The sequence below is a fragment of the Lycorma delicatula genome, chromosome 6 (assembly GCF_047948215.1).
Source record: "Lycorma delicatula isolate Av1 chromosome 6, ASM4794821v1, whole genome shotgun sequence".
Classification (NCBI taxonomy): domain Eukaryota; kingdom Metazoa; phylum Arthropoda; class Insecta; order Hemiptera; family Fulgoridae; genus Lycorma; species Lycorma delicatula.
Genome location: NC_134460.1, coordinates 54,558,290 through 54,571,476, shown reverse-complemented (window position 1 = coordinate 54,571,476; position 13,187 = coordinate 54,558,290). Strand labels below are relative to the sequence as shown.

Here is a 13,187-nt window from a genome sequence, read left to right as displayed (position 1 = left end):
CACAATGCAAGTGCATTGTGCATAAATTGCACTTTATTAAAGAATTGAAAGATTGTATCTCACTTTCAAATGAAATAAGTTTAAATGAAATGCAGCAAAAAATGTGTGTATGTAATTTAATAGGCATACATGGAAATCATGTGGTGTCCAAATCAGATTTTTTTGAATAAAAATTATTTTATTCAGATCATTACATACTTGTTAAATTTTATAGATAGCATCAGGGACGGTAGGGTTTGCCATTCCATGCATAAAGGAACTGTGCAACATTTACCTGGAAGGACAGAGAAAACTAACCAAGTGTGTGTTATATTTGATCAAAGCAGCATTATATAGTACAAAAGAAATTGCAATCCATAGTAATACTAAAAATAACAATTTTATAAAAAATAAGGATCTAAAGATAAATATAATATCAGGACAAAAAATTAAGGGGTTAGTTACAAAATATCCTTGTACAAATAAAATGAGTGCAAAAAATTTGGGTTAATATAATTTGTTTTTTTTTTTTTTAAACATGTACAGAGTTGTATAGTTTCTATAAAAGGAGAGATTTTTCTTTGCTAGCCGATCGACATATACAGTTCTGAGAGATTAAATTAAACAATAAATATATTTTAAAAAATATATATATATTTTGCTTGCCTACTTTGTCAGTGTCTCATTACTATCGCATTCATATTACGTATTAACGGCACATCAATTTCGTAAATTAAAAAAAAAACACAATTTGACGAAAACGTATATCTAATTGCGGTAAACTGAGCTACTTCTGCTGGATGATTAATACATATTTATTTTTCTTGGAAGAAATTCACAACGAAAATTATTATAAAATATTTTCATAATTCCTAACTAGCAACAGTTTTACCAACATGAACCTTTTGTCCTTATCAGTGGTCTTTATATCTATCAGATAATTTAGTTCAGTTTTATTACTTGTTATTTACACTCGCGACGGTGCTGTTTTGTTACGTTGTGCATTATTTAACAGTCAGCATTTTCTTTAAATCCCTGAAAAATAGATTATTCAATATCTTGATTCTTGAACCGTAAATACTTGAGAAAATGATCAGCTGAGTGACTTTACGAATTGGTTGTTTGGGGAACGTACAGTGTTGTCACTGTCGTCCGCTTATCTGTGTAGTATTTAAAGTTGGTTAGTGAAAATTGTGTATAATTACTGTGTTACAAAAGTTGTACAAGTAGAAATTACTTTTATAATGTGCTGAGGACAGTTTGATTTCTTCTCTAAACGTACATTGCGATATAATTATGCGAATTAACCTTTTGTAATAACAAAAGTACTGATCCAATATAGTTCGTTAGGAGTTACACTTACAGATGCGAATAGATAAGATGATATCGTGCCATCTTAATGTCTTTAAATAGCAGTTATAAAAATTAGATAACAAAATCTTATTCTACGTGTCAACAGTTATCTGGCTGTTATTGAAGTATTTGAAATGAATTTCGGTGGGACTATAAGGTTGAATGGACTCGGCATATTTATTGTACTTGCTTTATTTACTTTTTTTCTTTTATATCTTACAAAATTTAGTGTGAAAGAAGTGAGAGAGGAAAAAGAGGCAGATGTTAACCTCAGAAAACTTCTTATTGCTGCAGTTGAGGCTGCAGAGGAAGGTGGCAAGCAGATAATTACTGTTAAAAATGCATTTAATATTGTTGAACATAGTAAAGGCAAAACCAAAGAAGGGGCAAATGATCCTGTCACTAATGCAGATTATTTATCACACTGTGTTATGTACACTGGTCTTCAAGAAGCTTTTCCTACTGTTACTGTAAGTTGTGCCATACTACCATATTTATATTAGCTGGCTGTTGTCATTCACAGATTTGGTTGTAGAGTGGTTATTTCTTTTTTTTTTTTAGAAAACATTTAAAAATATTGTATTCATTTTAAATATAAGTTCTTATTTAAAACCAATGAAATTTTAAAATATTTTAAGTAGACTTACAAAGTAAGTGCCCATGGAACATTTAGTTATAAATTCATTTGATGCTGGCCAAATTGGTAAACTGTATTCATTAACTTAAACGTAATCTTCCTACCTGCTGGATTCACAATATCTGTAAGTCTAAGGGTGAAGTGCATTGAAAGTAATAAAATTTGTGAACTAAAGGCTGTCATTTTATCAGTATGAATTTAATTTTCAACTTCATTATTTCATATTTTGCATAAAAGCTAAAACTTAATATTGGTTGTAGACTATATCTCTCCTTAGTCTTATTAAAAATCCTGCTTAATCATTTATCATCATAATCATAAAACTTGCTTGTTTTATATATTTTTTTATCATAATCACTTTTCATAAGACTAATAGTAAAAAAAAACTACTTTTATATGTATTTGGATGTTTTTTTAAAAATTTAAGCATTTACTTCAGATCTCAAGATTAATCATCATTGTTAACATCACATTCATGTTTCTTCAGTCTAAATTTTAATATATATTTGAAATTGCCTACATTGAACCCATGACTTTCTAAAACAATACCAATTTTCAGTTAATAATTTTTTCATCTCATGTTCTATTAATGTAATTATTTAAATTACATTATTTCTCAATGCAATTGATAATATTTGCACTTCCTTTCAATTTCAATTCCATTTATTATGAATATCCTCGTGATTTCTTTTGTAAAATACATTGGCTAACCAAAGTTTTAATTTCAAGAATAGATCATTTACATAATTGTTTATGTTTATTGTACAGAAAGCTTTGTGACTATAGATCCACACGTACTTCCTTAATTTTTTTTAATTTTTGAGTTTTTTAAAATCTAAAGGTATAGATAATTTTGAAGTGTTCTTAACAAAACAAAATAAAGCCTTGAAGTAAAAATTGATAAACTTAACTAAATGCAGAATTTACTAATTTAAGATTATATGAAGAAAGAAAAGTGGATTCCCATACCAATTAAAACATGTAATCAAAAAGTAAATTTCAAATATGATTTGATTATATTTTAAAAATGATTGACTTATTTTATTTACAACTTGTAAGAAAAACTACATTGTTATGAAGAAAAATTGTAACTTTTAGATTTATTTCCAGCAATTATGTTAACCAAAAAGGATAGTTTCACTGGTTTATATAACTATGAAAGCTTTTTGACTATGTAAAAAATATACTTTAATTACTGTTTGTAAATTGTAGTAGAATAAAATTTCAGCTGATATATTTTAATCATTATTAAGATAAATGAGTATGTTATAATTATAGTATCAGTGTACATTACATGGTTACTTACGATCTATTTTTATCTTCATATGCTTCAGTTTATGTTAGTTGTAAGTAGAGTTTTATGTCCACAAATAATGAATTATGTTGAGTATTAATGGAAATTATGTGCGCTTGAAAAAGTAAAGTACTTCATTTAGTTATTCTGTAAAATTGACTAAAACAAATCTATTATGATAAGCTTGAAATATTTGAATCTTCAGTAAACGATTTTAGCGTAATATGTTAAAAGTGTTTTTATTAATTCTATACAAAATACCGTGAACTTGCTCACTATGTAAAATCTATTGCCTAGTGGTCTACTGGTTAATGATCATTTCTTTGATTGGTTTAATTTTTATTTTTAATTAAACTTGTAACTAACAGTAATAGTGGTACTCACAAAGTATTATTGTTATTTAGAAACAAAAATAGTGTAGCCCTTAAAAGCTGCAACTTATACATCCCTTCATTTATTGTGTTAAGTATTTATTATACTGAACAGTCCTATCTTGACTATACAGCAGGTGATTCGTATACTTTGAAACTTACACGAATTATAATTTGCAACATTCACATAATTTTTTGATTTTTCATTACATCAAGTTTGTCTTAGATTTCCCAACATCTGTTTGCAGTCTATTCAAAGACCACCATTTATAGACCTTTACCTTTAACCAGTTTAAATCCGCCAGTTTGAGGTAGGGGTTGCCGGCAACTTGTTTTCACATAATAAGTGATATTGATAAAAAGGGATTTTTCTTTACTAGCCATTAAGGAAGTGAAAAGGGATGTTAGTTATTGAAAACCATGGTTATCTCTATCCAGATGAATGCAACACTGAAATTTATCAGAAATATTTAATATAGAAAAATATTTTGAGAGGTATTATTCCTTTAAACCATCCCAAATAGAGTTAAACAGATTAATGTTGTATTCCCTGGTACATCTCTGAAACTTTTTTTTATAATAGAAACTTGAAATTTAACGCATATGGTAATGCTTCTGTTTAAATATATGTTAAGTTTTTCTCCTAAATCACCCCTAAAATAATGAAGGTGGATTATGAATGAATTTAATAGCTCCTGTTTATTTTGTGATCTAATTGTGGAAGATAAAATTCAACTCCTGACAGCAACTTCTAATAAGCTGCTAAACTGTTTAACCACGTGAAAAGAGTCAAATGAAAGAAACATAAATTTTTTTATTCTTGTGTAAATTTCAATAATATTATAATTTTACAAATAAACTTCTTGGCATATGATTAAGTAAAAATATGGTAGTTATATAACTATGAAATAATATTTGAAATTTCCTTTTAAATCTTACATAAGATTGTAAAACCAAGAAAATGGGTTCCGTATTTTCTGGTTTATATTCTGAAAAATCCAAAAAGATTTAATTTTCCAGTGACATAATACTGAGTTACTAAATTTGTACATTAATGGAAAAGCTGTAACTCCAAGTGAAATGTCTCAAGTAGCTAGTAGATGAAATTTGCTAAGTGATTAAAAATCCCTAGAGTTAGAAAGGATTAAAATCTTTGTCACAAAAAAATTTATGTATGTATAGGAATGCTCTCATGACTCAACCCAATTTTTCAAATTTCCTGAGTACCTTGAATACCAGAAAAAAATGTTGTGAATCAGTAGAATATGTACATTTGAATTTTACTTTTGTGATTTCTAGTCATTAAGGAATGACTTTAGAATCAATTGTCTTTAGGAAAATCGATTAAAGGAATTATAAGCAATTAGGAAAGCCACTCCTTAGCTAAAACATTTTTCCTGTGAACAGTATTCTGTGCAAAAAATACATTTTTGAATTATAAAAATTTGGTTGTGAAAATGATATATCAATGAGTTAGTTGTTTATCTATTCTCTGTGTAATTTTTCAGATGTAAATCATTTTCCTTGTTAAATTATTTTTCTTTTTGTACCATTAAATTCCATACATAAATGTATGGAATTTGTTACTATTGTTGTACCAGATTCAACTGTGATATATTTAATATTCTGAGAATAGTAAATTATGGTAGACAGTAATAATTAATGATTAGGTAAAAAAAAAATGTGACATGTTGGGGCTTTTTTATAGTTATATTAAATTAAAAGGAAAATGAATAATACAAATTATAATTAGGTCCATGTTACATGTATACTGTTGTCTAGTATTATTGAAATCTATGCTCGATTGTATGAAAATATATGTGACATGTTGGTCTTTCTCAACTTTTGCCAGAATACACCTATGCCATCTCATGTGCAAAAGGCTCAATACGTTTTCGACTATCTATTATGTCTATATGTACACATGTGCACACACACTTGTTAAATATATTGAAACACTGGTCAGTTATTATTATAAATATGAATTATTTACTTTTGAAACTAGAATATATAAGGTGGTGACATACTAATATTCTTTTTATTTACCAGTTAAGTTTTTGGTATAAGACCAGTCCTCTCTTAAAAAAAAAGTACCTTCATTAATTAAAAAATTACTAGGCCATAACCGAATGATTTTTAATATTAAGTTGTGCTGTACTGTAAGAAGAATTCTTTATTTGGCCATGGTTAAAAACAGTTGCAGTAATTGGCATGAAGTTTTACAGATTTTATGTATTTTAAAATAAATTGATAATTCTATTGTTAATAATAAAATTGCTTCTATTAGGTTAGTGTCACCCTTATTAAATCCCCTGTTGGTGAGGAGGGGGGAGGATGAATTATATAAATATAATTGATAAGAAAGAGAACCCATGGCAAAAAAATGAGAGCTGCATGTAAATGCAGAAAATTGAATCATAATACCTTTGCGTGATCCAACTGGGTTCAAATCTCAAATAATAGTAAAAATAAGTGTAATTGAATCTATATGAAAATATTATAATTATATTATCAAAATAATATGTATAAATACATTTTTAATAACTATTTAAAAATATTTACACCCATTTTTGTAGATGGACATTTTCTGTAGATGAAGTTAGTTATTAAAATTTTGTTTGGTTTGTTGTTTCAAAAGTTAATAGTTTTTAGTTATTTTCATTTGTGATTGATATAGTAAATTAATATTGCATAAAACTTGTTTTTAATGATTTTTTAAAACTATCCTTTTTTTATTACTTCTGATTGCATGATTCTAAATTACTACTTGATTTATTAAAAGAAATAATTTAGAAATGCTTTATCAATTGTAAATCCAAAACTGATAAAACATTTAGTTTTAAATGTTTTAAAAACAAAAAAAATTGGTTTTTAAGATTTTACACTAAGCACCAACTTTTATAACTTAGTAATAGCGTGTTTACAATTTTTTTTTGTCTACTTACATCTGCATTACTTCAGTTTAATATTTCTGTAATTAAGTTTCAACTATATTTAACATTAACAGGTTATTTCAGAAGAATCAGATACTGAGTGTGGGGAAAATATACCGTTTAAATTAATGCCAACCGTAGAAAGAGGTCTTGATGTATTAGTAGATCAGTTTGTTCCAGGAGAAGATCTTGCTGTTTGGATTGATCCTTTAGATGCTACTCAAGAATTTACTGGTACAAAATTATAATGTTATTCTTTATCAAAATAGTTTTATTAAACTTATAAAAAAAAAAGTTTAACTTAATTATTACAGTATATTCTTTTGCATTAAATGTATGATTTTATACCTTTTTCTCTACGGGTGAATCAACATTTCTGTATGGAATGATGTATTGTGTATTATAAAGTTGGAGCAGAGGAAATTCATGTTTTTTAAACCACTAGTACTCAGTGGCAAGTGGGGATATTGACCTTCGGTGACGTCTGGCAGACAGCTCAGATTATGCAGTTTCAATCGCTATAGTGTTGCAGCGTAGAACATCGTGTATTTGCTGTTAAGCAGTTTTTTTTTTAGAAACAATGATTCTGTGGTCACAGTTCAATATCTTTTCCCTCAAAATTTTAATGTTGAATATTGAGGTGCAGTTCTGGATCGAAACTCCATACTCCAATGGGTTGAGGCATTTAGAAATACTGGATATGTGATGAAGGAAAAACCATATGGCCTTCCCCATTTAGTCTGAGCTCAGGAAAACATAAACAGAGTGAGAAGGGCAATTCTTGCTAGTCTGAAACGATCGGCTATGAGACAGGCTGTAGTGCTGGGTATGTCCTGTCGTTCGCTTCATTGTATCTTACTTGATGATCTCAAATTTCACCCATACAAAATAATGATCATCCAGCAGCTAACTGAAAGGGATTTGTGCAAAGCAAAGGATTTTGTGGCATAATAAATGCCATGCTTATGGAAGATATAGAAGTCCTAATAATGATCAGTGACAAAGTCCACTTCCATCTGGGTGACTATGTTAATGTACAGAACTGTAAGTACTGGGCGTCAGAGAACCCATGTGAACTACACCAAAAACCTCTCCACAGCTCAAAAGTGACAGTGTGGTGTCTCCAAGATAGGGATTGTTGGTCCTTATGTTTTTGAAAAAAGGGGGAACCGCAGTTACAGTGACAGCTGGGTGCTACATCAACATGTTAAACAACTTCCTGTGTCCAAAACTGGAAAGGCATCCGGTGAACATGAGAGAAATGTGGTCCCAACAGGATGATGCCACAGCTCACTTGGTGAGAGCATTGATTGAAGTGGTTCAACAAATCTTTCCTGGGCATGTCAGTTCATGATTCGGCAATATTTCTTGGCCCCCATGCTCTCCCGATCTATTGATTTGTGACTTCTTTTTGTGGGGCTACCTAATATCAAGAGTGTATTTGAATAAGCCACACACAGTCAAAGACCTGACAATTTCTATTCATCAAGAAATTGAAGTTATGTTGGAGAAAGCTGTGCAGAGCTTTGAGGAAAGGCTCCGAATTTGCATTTGACAAGAAGGAGTCATCTTACTGACATTATTTTCTGAACCTAATTCAAGGTATGTTGATTTAAAAAACGTACTAAAAATATTATTTAACGTAAAACGTTTTTCTATAATTAAAACAACCGAAGTTTTTCAGTAGTGATACAAACATGCGTTTCCTCTGCTCCACCCTTTATTAGGAAGGTTTAAGAGACCTGGCTTTACCAGTAAGCAAATAATCAACTTCAGTGATTCAGATTATTTTTCAGCCACTGCAGAAGAAACAGTTTGGATGTAGCCAACCTCCTCCATCTAATTACATTTAGGATGTAAATGCTCTGCAGGTCCTATTATCCTAAATTGACATCTGTCTGACTGACATGTAGAGAACAAAGAACACTGCACAAATTACAACATATACCCTTATACACAACAACATTCTACACTAGTTTCTCTTTCACTTACACTCAGTGACATTACGACACCTTACGAAATGCAACCGTAACCTAAGGTAGAAACTATCATGCTGATGGATGAATGGGTCTATGTAGTGAGTCTCCAACAATGTCGAGTATTGTAATTTACAATACTCGTTGTAAATACAACTGGGTGAACCTAGTTGTATGCATGTGCTCCAGTATGCATGTGCTCTGCTGGAGTGGTCCGTTATATTGCCAGTACTTGTGGGATCAAAATTTCAAGTTCACAAATTAATTCTATGATGGTTGGTGGACCATCTGGAAAAACCATCAATCATCTGTAGTGAAAAGGCCTCAGTCAGCTTTGATTGATGAGGATAAAAGTCCTGCAGAAGAGAATTGTAAACCATCAGACATAAAATATAAAAACATTTGTTTTGTTGTTCTTCAGAATAATCAGGAAGGTGGCTCCCTTCATTAGGACTTAACTTTCCTGATCAATAAGTAGTAACTGGTTCAAACAGTTCCCCCAAGAACATAAGAAAACTGAGAGACAGATCAATATTAATAGAGACTTTATGTGATAAGCAAAGTAGAACGCTTCTACGTCTGATGAATATGGGTGGTGTAAGTGCAGTATGTCAAAATTTTGAATACTAGCCAAGGAATATTTTTGCTGGGATCTTCTTGAGATGGACATTAAGAAAATTGCTGAAGAACTTCATCTCCAAGGTGTTAAGAGAATAATGAAACGTCAGAGTGGAATGGAATAACCTACTCCCTCTCCTATTTTAACCTTCAACCTTCCCACACTACCAGAGAAAATTAAAGTAGGATACATATTGGTTAGAGTACGATCATTTATTCGTAACCCACGGTGGTGTTTCCAATGTCAAAGGTATGGCCATACCACAACTTCTTGCCTGAAACCGCAACATGTGCAAAGGAAGGCCATGAGAATACTGCTGTCAGGAGAAAGAAAAATGTGCAAACTGTGGGAAACACATTCAGCTCGATCTCAAGATTGCCCAAGTTTTAAACAAGAGAAGGCAATCCTGAAAATCTGTACTGAACAAAAGCTTTCTTTCCCAGCTGGCCGAAGAGAATATAAAAAGACACTTAGCTCCTGATGTCTCTTTTGCCTTTGCCACATCAAGTAAAGCTCCTGTAAGTGGAGGCAACCAACAGTGCAGATCCTGCAGTGAGCTGATAAAGCTTGTTCATATTTTATCTGATCAGGTTACTTCACTTACTGCAACTATTTTTGAGTTAATGAAAATGAATAAGAAGTTGATAGTTAGCTAGTGAAACTAACACTAATGGGATCCCCCTGAAAGTTCCTGTCCCTAAAGTTTAACCTTTGCGGACAGGGGTAAATATAGCAGTTGGTAAGCCACCAAATAAGCTCCCTGTTAAAGGAGCCAACAAACCCACCTCCTGATGTTGTCTGCAACTTCCCATTTTTCAAAATCTCTCCCTCTAACACCATGTTTACTGGAGGATATGCTAGAGGAACCACCTGATCCCAGTACATTGGAGTTTCTAAAAATAAAAAATTTGGAAAAGAAAAACCGGATCGCATATAGAATTTTGTCATATATTTATCTGTAATTCTGTATCCAACTAACTTTGTTCATGAGCATTATTTAATGGAATGTTAGAGGTCATCGGTCCTGCATTGAAGATGTTAGAATATTGATGTGCATACATGAGCCAGTAATAATGTGCTTCCAAGAAACGCATCTATTACAATAAGATGCAGTAACACTCCAGAGGCTATGTTTGTGAGAGATAAGATTGTTTTTTAGACAGTAGAGAGAGTGGTGTGGTGTTACTATTTTCATGCGGAATGAGGTGTCAGTTACAAGGATATCACTAGCTACCCTCATTCCTACTGTTGCTGTAAAAATCTCAATCCCTTTTAAATTGAATATCTGTAATTTGTATCTCTCCCCAAACTCTGAGTTCAATGCTTTAGAAAAATCTAATCTCTTCATGCAAATCCCATTGCCGTTGTTAATAGTAGAGACTTCAATGCTAAAAACGCATGTAAACAATCTCCCTTCACCACTTGTGTTGATACTTCTGACTTTATTAATTATGTAAAACAGTCTCTTTGAGCAAAGTGGCAAGGTGACTGGATGGCTACTGTTAATAATGAACTCCGGCACATTAAAGATTCTGTGTTACCATCTGACTCCTCATGCAGAAAAATTTGTCGTGAGGTAGTGGTCCTCTGTTGATTGTGATTAGGACATATCAAAGTCACCCATGAGTACCTGATGACAGCAGAACACGCACCACTATGTGCACGATGCAACTGCTGTATGACTGTGCGCCACATACTTATGGATTGCATATGTTATGTGGTGTTGCATCACAAATTTAAATTACATAGAAACATTCGCTAAATTCTGGGCAATAATAAGGAAGTTTTAGACTGGGTGTTGTTATTTTTACGAAGTGTTAATATTGTAAGTTTTAGCTTCTTAATATTTTAGTTTTTAACCTAGGTTTTGTTTTTTACATTAATTTTTTAGTCTTCCATTATCTGAGTTTGGTCCTTTACACCCCTCTCGGACTTTATTAAATTCTTTCTATTTTTAGTTAAATTTTATGTTTTTTAGTTTTACACTTATTTTTAATTTAGTTTTACAGCTGTGATGTAAAACTCCTCCTCTATGAATCATGAGACCTTGCCGTTGGTGAGGGGGCTTGAGTGCGCAGGGATACAGAGTTACTGGACCGAAGGTGCAACCATATCGGAGAGGTATCTGTTGAGAGCCAGACTAAGGAATGATTCCTGAAAGAGGGCAGCAGCTCTTTCAGTAGTTGTTAGGGGCGTGAGTCACAATGACTTAAACGGCCATATCAACATCACTCAGTCCTCTGAGTACTGCGCAGCAGAAAGCAATGGAAAACTACAGCTGCTTTTTTTTCCAAGAAAATGTGGCTCTCTGCATTTTCATATAACAATGATGGAGGCGCCTTCCTTGGTAAAATATTCCGGAGGTAAACTAGTCCCCCGTTCGGATCTCCGGGTGGGGACTACTAAGGAAGGGGTCAACAGAAAATTAAAAAAAAACATTCTACGAGTCAGAGCGTGGAATGTTAGAAGGTTAAAAAAGGTTGGTAGGCTAGAAAACTTAAAAAGGGAAATGGATAGGATAAATGTGGATATAGTAGGAATTAGTGAGGTTCGGTGGGAAGAGGAAGGCGACTTTTGGTCAGGTGATTTTAGAGTAATTAACTCAGCTTCAAGTAATGGGCAGGCAGGAGTAGGCTTTATAATGAACAAGAAGATAGGGAAGAGAGTAGAATATTTCAAAACGCATAGCGATTGAATCATTCTAATAAGGATAAAATCAAAACCTAAACCGACAACGATTGTTAACGTTTATATGCCTACAAGCGCCCATGATGATGATGAGGTAGAGTGTGTATACAAAGAGATTGATGAAGCAATTAAACACGTAAAAGGAGATGAAAATTTAATAATAGTTGGAGATTGGAATGCAAGCATTGGAAAAGGCAAGGAAGGAAATATAGTGGGTGAATACGGGCTGGGCAAACGTAATGAAAAGGGGACTGACTTATAGAGTTTTGCACGAAGTATAATTTAGTAATTGCCAACACCCAATTTAAAAATCATAATAGAAGAATATACACTTGGAAAAAGCCAGGCGATACTGCAAGGTATCAGATAGATTATATCATGGTTAAGCAAAGATTTAGAAATCAACTCGTTGACTGCAAAACCTACCCTGGAGTAGACATTGATAGTGACCATAATTTGGTGATAAGGAAATGTAGATTGGGGTTTAAAAACCTGAAGAAAAGGTGTCAGATGAATCGGTGGAATTTAGAGAAGCTTGAGGAAGAAGAGGTAAAGAAGATTTTTGAGGAGGACATCGCAAGAGGTCTGAGTAAAAAAAGATAAGGTAGAAAATGTAGAATGGGAGAATGTTAAAAAGGAAATTCTCAATTCAGCAGAAGTAAACTTAGGCGGAATAAAGAGAACTGATAGAAAACCTTGGGTTTCAGACGATATATTGCAGCTGATGGATGAATGTAGAAAATATAAGAATGATAGTGATGAAGAAAGTAAAAGAAACTATCGGCAATTAAGAAATGCTATTAACAGGAAGTGCAAACTAGCGAAAGAAGAGTGGATTAAAGAAAAGTGCTCAGAAGTGGAAAGAGAAATGAACATTGGTAAAATAGACGGATCATACAGGAAAGTTAAGGAAAATTTTGGGGTACATAAATTAAAATCTAATAATGTGTTAAACAAAGATGGTACACCAATATATAATACGATAGGTAAAGTCGATAGACGGGTGGAATATATTGAAGAGTTATATGGAGGAAATGAATTAGAAAATGGTGTTATAGAGGAAGAAGAGGAGGATGAAATGGGAGAAACAATACTGAGATCTGAATTTAAGAGATTATTAAAAGATTTAAATGGCAGAAAGGCTCCTGGAATAGACGGAATACCTGTAGAATTACTGCGCAGTGCAGGTGAGGAAGCGATTGATAGATTATACAAACTGGTGTGTAATATTTATGAAAAAGGGGAATTTCCGTCAGATTTAAAAAAAAGTGTTATAGTAATGATACCAAAGAAAGCAGGGGCAGATAAATGTGAAGAATACAGAACAATTAGTTTAA

General features: G+C 32.1%; 1 protein-coding gene across 1 annotated transcript in view; it reads left to right on the top strand.

Annotated features, from left to right (window-relative positions):
* Positions 1-942: 942 nt before the first annotated feature.
* LOC142327077 (putative inositol monophosphatase 3) overlaps positions 943-13,187 on the top strand; it is a 30,145-nt gene continuing 17,900 nt past the window's right edge. Inside the window, exons 1-2 of the mRNA XM_075369909.1 lie at positions 943-1,802; positions 6,642-6,801. Of these exons, the coding sequence (XP_075226024.1) occupies positions 1,467-1,802; positions 6,642-6,801 (496 nt within the window). The 5' untranslated portion in view covers positions 943-1,466. The remainder of the gene's footprint in view (positions 1,803-6,641; positions 6,802-13,187) is intronic.